This window comes from Piliocolobus tephrosceles, chromosome 15 (assembly GCF_002776525.5).
Source record: "Piliocolobus tephrosceles isolate RC106 chromosome 15, ASM277652v3, whole genome shotgun sequence".
Taxonomy (NCBI): Eukaryota; Metazoa; Chordata; class Mammalia; order Primates; family Cercopithecidae; genus Piliocolobus; species Piliocolobus tephrosceles.
In genome coordinates this window covers 36,566,306-36,580,297 of record NC_045448.1, presented here as the reverse complement: position 1 = coordinate 36,580,297, position 13,992 = coordinate 36,566,306, and the positions used below count along the sequence as shown (strand labels likewise).

General features: G+C 41.5%; 1 protein-coding gene across 4 annotated transcripts in view; it reads right to left on the bottom strand.

The window, feature by feature from the left end:
• Positions 1-13,992, bottom strand: part of CRIM1 (cysteine rich transmembrane BMP regulator 1) — a 197,775-nt gene that overhangs the window by 25,857 nt on the left and 157,926 nt on the right. For all 4 annotated transcript variants that reach the window (XM_023216356.2, XM_023216358.2, XM_023216359.2 and 1 more), the window contains 4 exons: positions 12,953-13,074; positions 11,593-11,802; positions 7,823-8,038; positions 2,807-3,028 (listed from right to left, as the gene is read on the bottom strand). In XM_023216356.2, the coding sequence (XP_023072124.1) occupies positions 2,807-3,028; positions 7,823-8,038; positions 11,593-11,802; positions 12,953-13,074 (770 nt within the window). The remainder of the gene's footprint in view (positions 1-2,806; positions 3,029-7,822; positions 8,039-11,592; positions 11,803-12,952; positions 13,075-13,992) is intronic.

The window sequence follows — 13,992 nt, the reverse complement described above, 5'->3', positions numbered from 1 at the left end:
AGTAAACATGATGCAGACAGAAGACAGCTTAATGACTATTTCAATAACACAACACCACATATAAATTATTAAGATGAACGAGTGAATAAGGCACACGGTTACAGTTCATTAAACGTTAAGTCTCCCCAGCATGGTCCCCTGAAGGTAAGTCATAGGTTTATACGATAAAATTACACATGCATCAGTTTGGGAGAGGGAGGGGAGTTGTGGAGAGAGATAGATCAGAATCAAAATGTCCACTATACCACTATGAGCTCATATGAACTACAATTTAGCAAAAGTGCTGCAGTCCAACTTAAAATCAAAATCACAAATTTGAGCGAAACTGGTCCTTTTTTCCCTACACCAATGAAGAATGTATAATCTAAATGATGCAGGAATTGGAATAGAAAGTAGGAAGGCAAAAAATAAAAAATAAAAAGGAAGACTAAAGAATAGCATGATTTGAAAGTTTCTATTCATAATTTTGAACTTTCTCTTCATAAATTTGAATTTAAATTGGTTTTGTGAGAGATGATTATCTATCATATGAAAACAAATTTACTAGTTGAATAATTTACTAATTATGAATTTACCAATTAAGTAGCAAAACACAACAATAAATTTACACAAAACAATCTGAGAACTTTCAACACGTGAGAGGATCTGCTGTTAGGTATTTCCTCTGAAGGTAATCTGGAATTCTCAGACCTCCAGGTCCCTGGTTTCCCAAGTATGACACAAGTATCCCTGGTTGACTTGTGAACCATTTCCTTTAGTATTGAAGTTTTACTGCACTTGTACCTCTGAACTTAAAAAGTTAAAAGAAAAAAGTTTTGATATATAACTATGGGGAAATTGGCTATATTTTCCCCTTACCCAGCCTTAAATAGTAGCCTAGTTGTAGCTTTCATTTAGATCTCACCAAAGGTAGTGCCATTTTGTTGCGTGAATTTTGATCAGCTCTTTGAAAAGTAAGTAGCACTAAATTGGATATATGCCTTGATATATTTTTGGCTCTACTTAGAAGCTAGAAAGCTTATGGGCAGTACAGAGAAGCTGGTGTTAAAATGCAGGGCTACCACATATCCAATTTGCTTGGGACACTCCTGATCTATGACTATTGTCCCATCAGAATTATTAACAGCCCCCTTTTCACTCTCAAAAGCATCATGGTTTGAAGAATAAATTATATGGATGGTAACACTATTAAAAGAGGGTCTAGCGTTTAAAACAGACACTTTTATTACTTTTTGGCCATCTAGCTTTTAAAACAGAACTTTTATTACTCTTTGACCATTACAGTAAGAAAATCTGTGTACAATTCCTAAGAACAGCTATTTCCATCTCATATACCAACAAGCAGAGTAAAAGACTCAGAGTGGCCCTGTCTAGTGGCCAGAGGTTCCAAGACAAGGACAGGGAGATGTCCTCATGAGCTTGAGTTACGGCCGCCATTCCTCAGCTTACCTATGGGAAATGCCACAAAACTCTGTAGCCAGATCTCCTTTATTCCCCATCTATCACTCCAGATATATGCAATGACTTGTGTTTAGAAAACATGCAAAATCTCCAACAATAAATGTACAATATGTGTGATTAGTACAGACTGTAAAATTTTTTATTTGCTACTCTGATTATAGGTTCACTATCTGATTGAGACATGTCACCGTCTTTCATTTGACTTTGAGCTTTACTGGATACAAAAGCATTAAAAGAGAGTGAAAGCCTAGGGAACAGGGGCTGTCCTTGATAGAACTGCCAGCTGTCTCACCTTCTGGGCCTCAGAACAGCATCTGGCTTATGTCCATAGGACTAGTTTTGGCCCAAATGTTAGGTGCTAATATACATAGACTCTCTGCTCACAAAGATGCATCACCACCACGGGTCACAAGAAGGAGAGGGCTCTCGAGTTACTCAGGCCTCACTCTGTGTGCCTAGCCATTGACAGGGACAACTGGGAGATTAAATTAGTATGTCATATTTAGTTGGTCTCAAGGCAGCAGCAAGCTTTATAAACTAAGTGGACTCTAATATGAGACATGGTGTTTCTATCTGGAAAAAACCACCACTGTCCTCGTCTCTACTAAAATATAAAAATTAGCTAGGCGAGGTGGCAGGCACCTGTAATCCCAGCTACTAGGGAGGCTGAGACAGGGGAATTGCTTGAACCTAGGAGGTGGAGGTTGCAGCAAGCTGAGATTGAGCCACTGCACTCCAGCCTGGGTGACAGAGTGAGACTCTGTCTATAAAAAAACAAAACACTGTAAAAAATAGGCTGGAGAAAGAGTTCTGAAATTGAAAACCCTGAACTGGCAAAGGAGCCTGACAGAACACGACAGTGCTATAACATCATGACATTCTCAGAGAACATTTCTTTATTCTTCTTCTTCTTTTTTTTCTTTGAGATGGAGTCTTGCTCTGTCACCAGGCTGGAGTGCAGTGGCGCAGTCTTGGCTCACTGTAACCTCTGCCTCCCGTGTTCAAGTGATTCTCCTGCCTCAGCCTCCAGAGTAGCTGGGATTACAGGTGTGTGCCACCACACCCAGCTAATTTTTGTATTTTTGGTAGAGATGGGGCTTCACCATTTTGGCCAGGCTGGTCTTGAACTCCTGACCTCAAGTGATCCACCCACCTTGGCCTCCCAAAGTGCTGGGATAACAGGCATGAGCCACTGCACCTGGCCTCATTTCTTTATTCTTAAGGCACCTCCTCTTGGGAGTACATCTTCCATACCTCTCTTCTGCTCAATGTTGCCACACTGGGTCTGTGTGACATGTCAAGCAGGAAAAAAAACAGTGGAAAGATGTTTTTTTCTTGGTCTTACCTATGCAGTAGGGACAACACTGGCCTTTTCTCAAGACAGGTCTTTCGCAGGATACGGAAGGGCAGGACTCAGAGAAACAGCTAATTACGCTATCGATGCAAATGCAGCTGGTACAAACGTCAGGCTTCCAGGACTCAGCTGCCAGGAATATATCCCCTTCATCATTTTTGCAGTAATTAGGTACGCTGTTATTACGGGATAAGGAAGGCCGAAAAGGTTGATCTGGAAAAATGAACATATAGGTCAGCAAAGATGCTGCTGTTGGCCAGCAACTATGCAACATAGTGTGTTTCAAAGCACACCCAGTCATGATGGCTTTGGGTGCCTCCTTGAATAAACGACACAGTAACAAATCAGAAACGCTGATTCAGGAAGGGTCTTAAATTTTTAAACAAAATAACAAAGATCAAAAAAGAGGTGTCACAGTTATTCTGTTAGTTGCTTATACAACATCCACTCTTTCTTCATTAGCTTAATGCAATCCTGATTTTCTTTGGGGTAGTCCCAGGACTTCGATTACAATGCATGTAAGTAAATGGGACAATCTGTTCCCTGCTTTCCTAGGCTCCCTTGAAATGGGGGTGGCCCCATCATCTAGCTGTAGCTAATGGGACGTAATGGCTAACGAGGGGATTTCTGGGAAAGCTTTCACTTTCTTCAAAGAAGGGTAGATATGTTCTGCCATCATCCTTCCACATTCTTCCTGCCTTGATAGGAGTGTGTTGATCACGGCTGTGACACCCCTATCAGAAGAGAAAGGCCTTGACCCCAATGAGGCACTGAATCAATGCTGATAAACATCTGCCTCCAAATGTCTTGTCATATATGTAAAATAAACCTCTATTTATTTAAAAATTGTAGCTGGGTTTTTTCTTACTTGCGGCCACATGCAGTTTTGACCAATCAATATTCAGACAAATTTTCATTGTACCAGACTACCAAAACCCACCTATGTGCAACATTCCAATGCTCAGGAATTCACATTAATGGCTGAAAGATAAGAAATCTCAATCACTCATAAGGATGCAACCACAGAGAAATCATGTGCAAATCATCTGTTTCTTTGCTATTTAAAGACTGAGACCTAAAAGTCCCCAGATCTATTTACAACTTGCAACAGAAAATGTCACCAGAAAATCTAGATATCACTTTGGGCATTGGTTTCCACTAAAATCAATGAAAACTGTAACTTCAGGCAGCAATATGACTGAGATATCAGAAACGAAAATGTAAGTGGGTGTGGTTTCTAGTTTAGAAATGTCATAATTCCACTGGTAAGAGAGCACCTCCAATCAACTTCACCACTCGAGAGTCTAGACACAGCCACGACAGCCCTACCTAGCAAATCTCTAAGAGGGCCACATTTTCTCAATGCATCCACAATCAAAAGAGTTGTCATCTGTTCTTCCCAGAACCAACTTCATCAACTCTTATTTTTAGCCAAGAACCAGAAACAACTGAGACACGTAGTTAGCACATGATCCAGAAGCTCTACATGCCACTTTTTCCTTCTGTCCACCTCATGAATATACCCTACAGCCAGTAAGTAGGATGTGACCAGAAGGGCCTTTTTGAGGACCAAGGCAGTTACTTCATTGTGGACCTTCTCCGAGAGACAGAGAAGCCAGCATAATGGGATCGGCCCATATCCTCTCCTTTAAACTGGGTAACTGTATCTCCTATGACTAGTCCCGAAGGCAGCAGGCATAAGTTGAAGAACAGCCATTCGTTCCATGGCTCCATATGTACTCCAGGTCCGATTTCAGATACGATTCCACAGATCCCATCCACATAGGTTAGAGATGGCAAGATCGATGACTTTCTCAATGACCTTTCTGTGGTTATCTATGTCTAGGGATAATTTCTTCTTCAAGAGACTGACCAGCCAACTTCTGCTTTGGCTAGAAATAAGGACAACACCCTCTTGTTCACAATAGGCCCTGCAAGCATTTCCAACCTTGTGTCTAAAAACTGAAAAGAGGAAGCAGGAACAGCAGTGAGGAAGCTATGGAATGACAGTGAAGTGAAGAGCCTGGAATCTGCAGGGCTCTCACCGAGGCCTGGAAAGAAGCCAGAGGGCATCCGCACATGCTGGCAGTGATGGCGTGAGGGCTGGAGCCGAGGTGGTCTGCAGGCTTCCTTCCACCGGGCAGCAGGTTCCTGAGCCAACCCTGACCGACACTGTGTTTTGGAATCTTACTCATAGCATCTCCCTTCTTTGGGCCTCTTTTCTCATTTTTCCTGCTCTAGACCCCCTTCTTTACACTTCTGTTTCCAAATGTTTATTCCTTTATTTGATGTTTACCAGTGTTTTCACTGGTGTTCCTTTATTCTTTTTATTTTCTACCTCCCTCTCTCTTCTCTGCCATGCTTTTTTCCAACCCTAAAAAGAAAGGAGCCGGGCGTGGTGGCTCACTCCTGTAATCCCAGCACTTTGGGAGGCTGAGGTGGGCGGATCACCTGAGGTCAGGAGTTCGAGACCAGCCTGAGAAACATAGAGAAACCCCATCTCTACTAAAAATACAAAATTAGCCAGGCATGGTGGTGCATGCCTATAATCCCAGCTACCTGGGAGGCTGAGGCAGGAGAATCACTTGAACCCAGCCGGGTGGAGGTTGCAGTGAGCCAAGATTGCACTGTTGCACTTCAGTCTAGGTAACAAGAGTGAAACTCCATCTCAAAAATAAATAAATAAATTAAAAATAAAGGAAAGAAAATTTTAAACATTATGGAAAGAAACAAGTGCTATTTTACCCTTTCCCTTTTGTATGCTGGTGAAATAAGCTTCACTTGCAGTGATGTGCAATCTTTCCTCATTTCCTTACCAGACCTTGCTTTAAACCAGGCCAGAGAAAAGGGAAAGCTGAAGAGAGGAAATGACAGGGCATCCCACAGATGGAAGCAGCATGAGGGATACGACCCTTCGTAAGCTGTTATCACACTGTGGAGCTATGCCTTTTGGGCCATTTTAGAATGCAAGTGTCCTAAGATTAGAGATGGTATTTTTCTATATGTGTAATATGCCGCTTATCAGTGCCACTGTTGAGAATTACTGTGATGGGAAGAAACTGATAATTTGAGTTTTAAAGCTTTTTATTTTTTTGTATCTCAATACAAATGTGAATGAGAAAGTCCAGAAACATCCATTAGTTATAGGTAAAGAAAAAAATCCAGGCCTAAGTTAAAGAATGAGAAGTCAAAGCCAGGCATGTGAGGGGTTGCCTGTTCTTTGGAAAGATGGAAAGGGATGCAGGAATACCACTGCCTTGCTTGGCTAGAACCCCTGGGCCTCTGCACATGCCACCCACATTAGCATACTCAAGAGGTTCCATCTCCATGTAGCTCTCCTTCTCTGTATGGGTTGAAACTCTGAGTTCAGTAAGGTGTCCCATCAATGAATTTGGGCCAGTGGTCCTGGAGGCATTTCCTCCCCCAGTGCCACTCCCTTAGTCAACCCCTAAGTTCATCACTCAGATCCTAACACAAACAGCACTAGGGGTACTTGCTGCTTTAGTTTCCGGATTGCCTATGTTCTTGAATCTTCCCTCTCAAGGCACACCTCTTACTTTATCATTATTGACTTAATGTGGAATATTGGATTGCTTGGCTCTTCTTTTGGCGATTGCTCCAGGACAGGAGTCATGTCTGTTTTCATTAATCTTGGAATCCCCATAGCTCAATTCAGGCATTCTATAAATATTTGTAAATTCAATAGATAAATGGATATAAATCCATTATCACCAAGGAAAAGACCACTCTAAGGGGTTTCTACCAAGGGGATGTAAGTAAAGTCATTGCTATATATTAACAAAAAACATATAGTAAGGTTTGAATCTGAGTAAATTGTGACGACAACATAGTCGGAAATGATAGGTCATGCATATCCTAAAAATGTAACACATATGAACTATTTCTTATACTAGAAAAGATGTAGTGCTAATTAAGCTTCTCAGATTAACAATTCTGTAGTAAAACGATAATACTTGGGCTGCCGTGCATGATGACAACAGCCAGTAATGTGGCTATCCCTATAAGTTCATCTGATTAATTCCAAAAACACCATCAACATAAACCTATAAAAAATTTAGACACTGATGATGCTGCACATAATAATGAAACAACAGATTCTGGCAAGCTGACTAGATAATCCAATGTAAAAAAAAGTAATAAAATACAAGGGCTTATGTTTTGCTGAGCAGAAATGCTCTACGAATATGTTTAGAAAGTAAATGGTTATTAAGTTGAAATATGGGAAGAATAAGCAACAAGAAAACTAGTAGTTCTGTCAACTTGGTAATTTTATATTTAAATATCTTTTGAAAAAGTCGCATCTACTGTTAATTAAAAGTACTACTAAAGTTATATAAAACCAGTAACTTATGATTAACATCTTGACAAATTTCCTTCTAGTAAGTTTCATGGCCATACATTTACCTGCTAAGGTCAGATTATCTGAGAAATAAAAAGTAGAAAATAATAGCACTCCTTATACATGTGCAGTGCTACTTACTTAATGCTTTTTGGTATTAACTTACTAATCATCCCAAGTTTGAGGGTGTGGCATTATGCATATTTCAAGGTCTCTTCACCACCCTTATATTTTTCAAAGAATTTTATTTACATTATTTATCAATAACTATTCTTCACATTTGTTACACAAAGATGACTTTTCACATTAACAAAATCGTTTGGTTAATTTGGTGCGGTGAAACTCTCTACTTAGGTATATTCCTTGAGTTTGAGATGTAGGGTTAAGGAAATAAATGGCAAGATAAACAGTCTCCTTTTTTGTTTCACAGTTATCTCAGGTATGAGGCACATTGACTGCATAAATAGGTGGCTGATAAAGAGAATACATGCAGGAAGCAGGCTGATGCTGATAGCTGTTCCTGAGGTGATACCGGGTGTGGCACACTCCTACATGGGGGTCCCCCTGACCTGTGGGTCCCACAGAATGACAACACCCAGAGCCGCATCCTTCCCCACCAAGCATATACGAGGCATGATGCTGCTTACCTGTACACTGTGGGCAGCAGGAATCCTGGGTGCGTGAGGGGTTCTGGCAGAGCAGCGGTGGGCACACCTCTGTCTCACACAGCACCCGTCCGCTGTGACAGGTGCACTGAGTACAGGAGTCAATGTTCCACGTTTCTCCTTCCACAAAGTATTCTCCTCCAGGGGCGTGGCAAATGGAGGGAGTGCTCAGCTCTGGCTTCTGCACCACGAAGTCATCTGGGGAATGACACAAAATCAGAACACAAGACATTATTCATCTGCAATCTTTCCAACTCCTGAAAGCCTGGTGCTGTTTGCTTTAAGGGATAAAAAAGATGAACTCTGAAGAGCATCTCACTCTATTCTTATCAAGAGAATAGTGAAGAAAATATTCCATGCATGGAAACAGAAGACAATGGCAAAAGAGCTAATATTAGCATGTGAGGTTCAAGTGGTTTGAGTCCGTCAACAGTAATAAGATAATTCAATAAGATCATTAAATTACAGCGGGGGGCACTCCCACTCTAGAGATGAGAACAGGGGCCTCTTCTGGCATTTCTGTGAATGTGTAGGACTGTCTCGAATTCAGATCTGTCATTTACGGAATACTTGCTATGGTTCAGTTATTTCCATGCTAAGCACTTTACATGTGTTATTTCATTTATTCCTTACAGTCACCGTATTTTACGCACGAGGAAACTGAGAGCTCAGGGAGAGACAAGGGAAACTGCAACCCAAGTCTATGGTTGTTTGGATCATGGATATGTCTCCGGATTAAATAAAACTTCCAAATGATCGATGCCCTATCAGCTTTATTATTTCTGGGATCCTGAGTACTTTTATGCTTGGAAATACATCCTGCTGTCAAGCAGGCCACACCCCAATCTAAACCAGCAGCCAGCAAACTGAGCAGGAATGCTCCTGTAGAATCAACAGTCTGAAAACCCTCACCTGAGACTAAACATGTGTTTGGCAAGAACATCATCAAGAGATGTAAATGCTGGAAGGCTGGTGATAACTATCATTTCCTGCACCAGAGGAGAGGTAGTTTTGGTCTCTCGGAGAGATGACACTGATAGAGAGGGAATTTAATGTTGAAAATGTCTGAAGAGGGGCTGGGAGTTGCCCTGTAGTTTTTCTGGGGAAATGAGAAGTATGAAGACATTAACCATAGTCACGTAATCCAAATACAACAAGCACTTCCAGAAGGTGTTGACAGTGTTGAATCCCGCCAAGAAATAGTCTGGAGACATCATGGCTAGCTCATGCTTGGAGCTCGGTGGAAGTCACGCCCCATTACGGGCTCATATATGCAGAGATGCTCAGAGCTGAAATCTCCTTAAGAGAGAATTGGGGCTATGACTTTCCAAGTGGTGGTTAGCATGAGAGTCAACAATACTAATGAAATTAAGTGATGTGGGCTGATTTCCAGTTAAGGGGGTAAAAACTTCTAATACAGCTTCGTCTCAAGGGAATTACTAAAAAGGCTGGAACTTAGACCCAGGGACATATCACAGAAAACTGATATTCATCAATCCATGCTTACATTCACAAGCAACTGTAACCAACTTTCCAGTATAAGAACAACAGAGAGGAAGATGACTACAATGAAAACTGTGCTGAACAATATGGTAAATGTGCATTTGTGGTTTACAGAGAAACAAAAGTCCCAAAAAGTATCAATAAATGAATATAGCAAAAGCCTCCCTTATTGCTTTCAAAAAGGGCTTAGAGAGGACTGACAATTACTGCCTTGTTAAATGCTGACATGTACGGAAGTGGTCAGAGGAAATCTGATGTGTGTGTTTGTAGGTATGCTTTCTTGCTCACCTTTTTGCCATACGATGTGCCTCAAGGCAAAACACAAGACGGGCCAGAGACATGGAGACAAAAGATAACTCAAAGGTAGAGAGTATGGAAGACAGAAAATCTCAGAGATCGTATCATTTAGTAAATATTCATTAGAAGAGTTCAGGAGATGCTCCTGTATTCCAAGGAGAAAAACAGCTGATCTTGGAATGAAGAGGGGAGAAAAATATTCTTTAAAGCAGGAGTCCGTGAATGCAACAGCTCTGGAGTCTCTACTCAGGAGGAGCCTTATATGGCAACATGCTAAAGGTTTGTGGAAAAAATTTACCTCTACACATCCATATATATAAATGTGTTTTCATACACGTATATCCAGATGTTGACACACCCACAATAAGGTATTAACAACAACTTCACGTGTGCTTACATAAGAACTTTCTATGACTCCGTAATAGAGAAAGATCTTTCTGGTTCTACTCATTTTCAGTTCTTAGGTCAATTGTCTATTCTTAATGTCTTTGCATTTCTACCAATCTGTTAGAATTCTTCATTGAGGACGTTTAGCGAAGACCCAGGTACAAATCCCTCCTCTATGCATTCACATCTATAATTAAAGCAGGGGTCTTCATGCAAACACATGACTTTTCCCTCCCCAAAGAGTCAATACAAAGTTCTATCATATTAAAGTCCTCATTTACCTTCTTATGCAGGGGACTCTAGAACTTTTTCACATTTAACTAGCAAAATATGGGAAAAATGGAAAGAGTTCTGATATGGAATACCTCTAACTGAACTACAGGGAAGCAAAACAAAATAAAGAGAGTCATCTCTTCTGCATTGTAATCTGGTTTTCTACAAGGTATGGGAGCTGCCTGTCACTCTGATACTGTAGCTATTGAGCTGTGCAGAATCTCAGAGCTGAAAGGGACTTAAGTGTCCCTCTCCCTGACTCCCCGACCATGGCGAACAAGGTCAACTTCCCTCCTAGGCTAGTCTTGTTGCAAAAGGACCAGGCTTCAGGCTCCCAGCTACACCTTTTGCACAGGTGGACTCATGCACAGTGAGATACAGGACCAGGACTGACCAGAGGAGAAACAATCATACTCCAAAACCTGACAGTAGACTTAACTCTGAAAGAAATCTGATACAGGATTTGAGAGACTTCATTTTGCCCAGGCCTTTCGGCAGACATACTATTTACTCTGGGTAAGAGAGTCCATCTTTCTGTGTCTGTTTTCCAAATGAGAAACTGCCTCAGTGTGTTTTTCCCTAACTCAAAGTGGCCTGCACAGAGAGGGAAATAATAGATATAAGACTGTGTTGAGCTCTTTGGATAAAAGGTACTAGATGAGGTTTGTGGTTATAATTACTGTTATTGACAATCATAATTCAGACCCCCCTGAATTACAAATCTGTTCTGGTTTTCCAGTAACTTATCTTGATTACCATGATCATGATTTTAAGTGTTTTGGATGTGTGTTAACTCTAAATCTCTTCATTTGGCAAGAGTGCCACATGTCTACTAATTTAAAAAAGAACAATAGCCACAGACTTCAATAAGTTTCTCCCTCTCAAATGTTACTTTATATGTGATAAGGTTTTATGGGATAAAACTAGCACCAATCCCCTCAAATTAATGAGGACATTCAGACTTAGTATGCTATGAATAAAACGGAGAGCTGGAATGTAAGTACATCAGCCCACAAACATTTACAAAAATGTAGTCCAAAGACCTTATATAACTGAGTCAATCATTCAAAAAGGAGACTTGTTTCTAGAATGTCAGAATTTTCTCTGGTCTTTGGTTCTTCACTGATAGTGCCCGGACCATTCTGTGGTGGTTGTTGACAAAAGCCACGCAGTGCGGAAAAGTGTTCCAGGGGTCGTCTCCTCCAACCTCCCCAGAGTTACAAATGTGTCTAGGCCCCTGCAAGGCAGAAGTCATTTGCTTATGGAGCACACAGATGGCAGCCAGCTTTTACCTGCACATGATGGGCAGCACTGTCCAGGGTGAATGGTGGGGTTGCCACAGGCAGGCACCGGGCAGGTGATCAGGGCACACATTTCCCGTCCATTGAGACAGTAGCATTCCCGGCACCCATCATGCCAGCTCTCCTCATTTTTATGATGATGACCATCCACGGTGAGACAAGTGCCCAACAGGATGGGTGGCCCAGCTGAAGCAGAGACCTCTGGACAGACAGAAGGCAGCCTGGTAAAGAAGTGGCTACTGCATAAGAGAAACAGCCTGCAGAGTCTGTACATGGACTGGACCCCGGCCACCAACAGTTATGTCTACACAGGATAGTTTGTGACATGGGATATGTTCATGAAAAGAATTTAAGTCAATACGCTCTCAATTTTGAAAAAAGAGGAAAAAACCTGCAAATAGTTTCTCTCCAATTGGTAGGATGATCGCTGATTTTTTATTCCTTCTACTCTACTTTCTCATATCTTATAACAATAAGCAAGCACTGACTTTATAACAAATGTTACACATATGTTGAATGTATCCAGAATAATTGCTCTAAAAGCTTCAACCAATGGGGACATCCTGGGCCCCTTGCAAATAACAGTTTTGTTCAGCAGAACAATTAAAACAGTGACTAGATTTTTGTTTACTCCAACCCCTTAGAAACACCATTAAGGTGGTAACTGTCCAGTTCTGAAAAATCGTAAAACAAAGTTTAGGAATCTTTTATAGTTTAATCTGTGGTTCATGCTGACAAGTACAACATACAGGGACAGGCAGCGGGGGTGAAGCTGGGGTAAGGGCAGAAACGGCGGTCAGGGCGCATGCTCAGTGGTTTCAGGAATCTCCCTGGAGAAGCCTCAAGCAGCAGGGATACCTGGGCTCTGTGCTTATTCACAGCTGCGGGCTGGCATGTGCTTATTCAGCCAAAGGCTAAATTCTCAAGGAAAACTGTTATCTGGAAATACAGGAGCTAACTTTTGAGCTATACCCACCCTCTAGAACTTTGAATTGAGGATATTTACTGTTGCAATTTTATGGATCTTACTCCTGAACAGAGAGAGGCTCTATAGAGGTTGAGATAATTGTGCTTTAGGCTAAAGTTACTGATACGAGTAAAAAGAGCTAGGAAGTGATTAAGTTAGTCAATGTGCTTGTCCATCATATGCTTACTTTACATTCTATTCTAAGCTTTTACTTCATAAAAATGAAAGGAAAGTGGAGTCCTGTGGGACGGTCCCACAGAGACTGACATTTGTGTCAGAAGAGGCAGCAATCACTGAAACCATTTCATTTACAGGGTGTCCTTCTGTTCTTTGTTTCGGCGCCCCAGCTGCTTTGAGGGGGAAGGGCCATGTGTACACACTTACCTCTGCACTTGCAGATAAGACAGCCGTGACTGTCCTGCTGGAAACCCAAGGGGCAGATCTTACTGCATGACAGCTCTGGACATTTCTTACAGCGGCAGATGTCACAGCCATGCTTATTCTTCCTGGGTAATTAAAATTTTGTCAGAAGTCAGAAAATCAAAAAGTCTCAAATGATGCCCAAGCACTCAGACCAAGGGTCAATAAAGTGATATTGCTATTAAACAGAATGACTTGACTTTTGCTCTCAGACTCCTGGGGTATGGGTAATTAGCACCCTGTGGCCATGACCCCCACTCACTCATGACCAAGGCTGAGAGTTGCCTAAGCACTTGTGCGCTTCTAGGATGTGGCTCTCAGAATCCCAATGACAGGACTGTTGATTTAATTTGGGAGAGTGGTACACCACAGTAAAAAGATGAATGTGAAACTCCATGAACAGGAAAGTGAAGGAGATTTTGTTGGTTTATCTGTTTATTCATTTGTTCATCCATCCATCCACCCACCCACCCACCCACCCACCTACCTACTGATCCATCCATCCATCTATCCCTCCCCCTCCCTCCTTTCTGGAAGTATCTGCGGCATGCATAAAGTAATCTTTAGTCAGAAGGTTACATAAAAGGGGCACCAACTGCTGCCTTCATCTTGACACTCCCACGTGGTGTCTGGCCAGGAATTCTCTTTTGGTGTGTGTCCTTAAAACATGTGTTCTAGCCAGTATAATATTCAGTTGTCCAAGGTGTCCAACTGGGTCCTCCCTGAATGTGCCGGCAGGAATACAACGTGAAATTTACAATCATCCAAGAGATTTTTCTCCAAGATGACGGTTGGATTTGAACAAAGCCTTGATTCTGAACTGCCATGATACTGTAGCAAGTGGTTGCAGCTACTATTGTGGTAATACTACTTCATTTTATATTAGCAGTTAGGTTACGAAATAATACTCTTATTGGCATCATATTCATATTTTAGGATTAAGAATGATGATGATTCATTATTTTATCTGGGGAATTTTAAGGAACAATGTTTCCAATTTAATT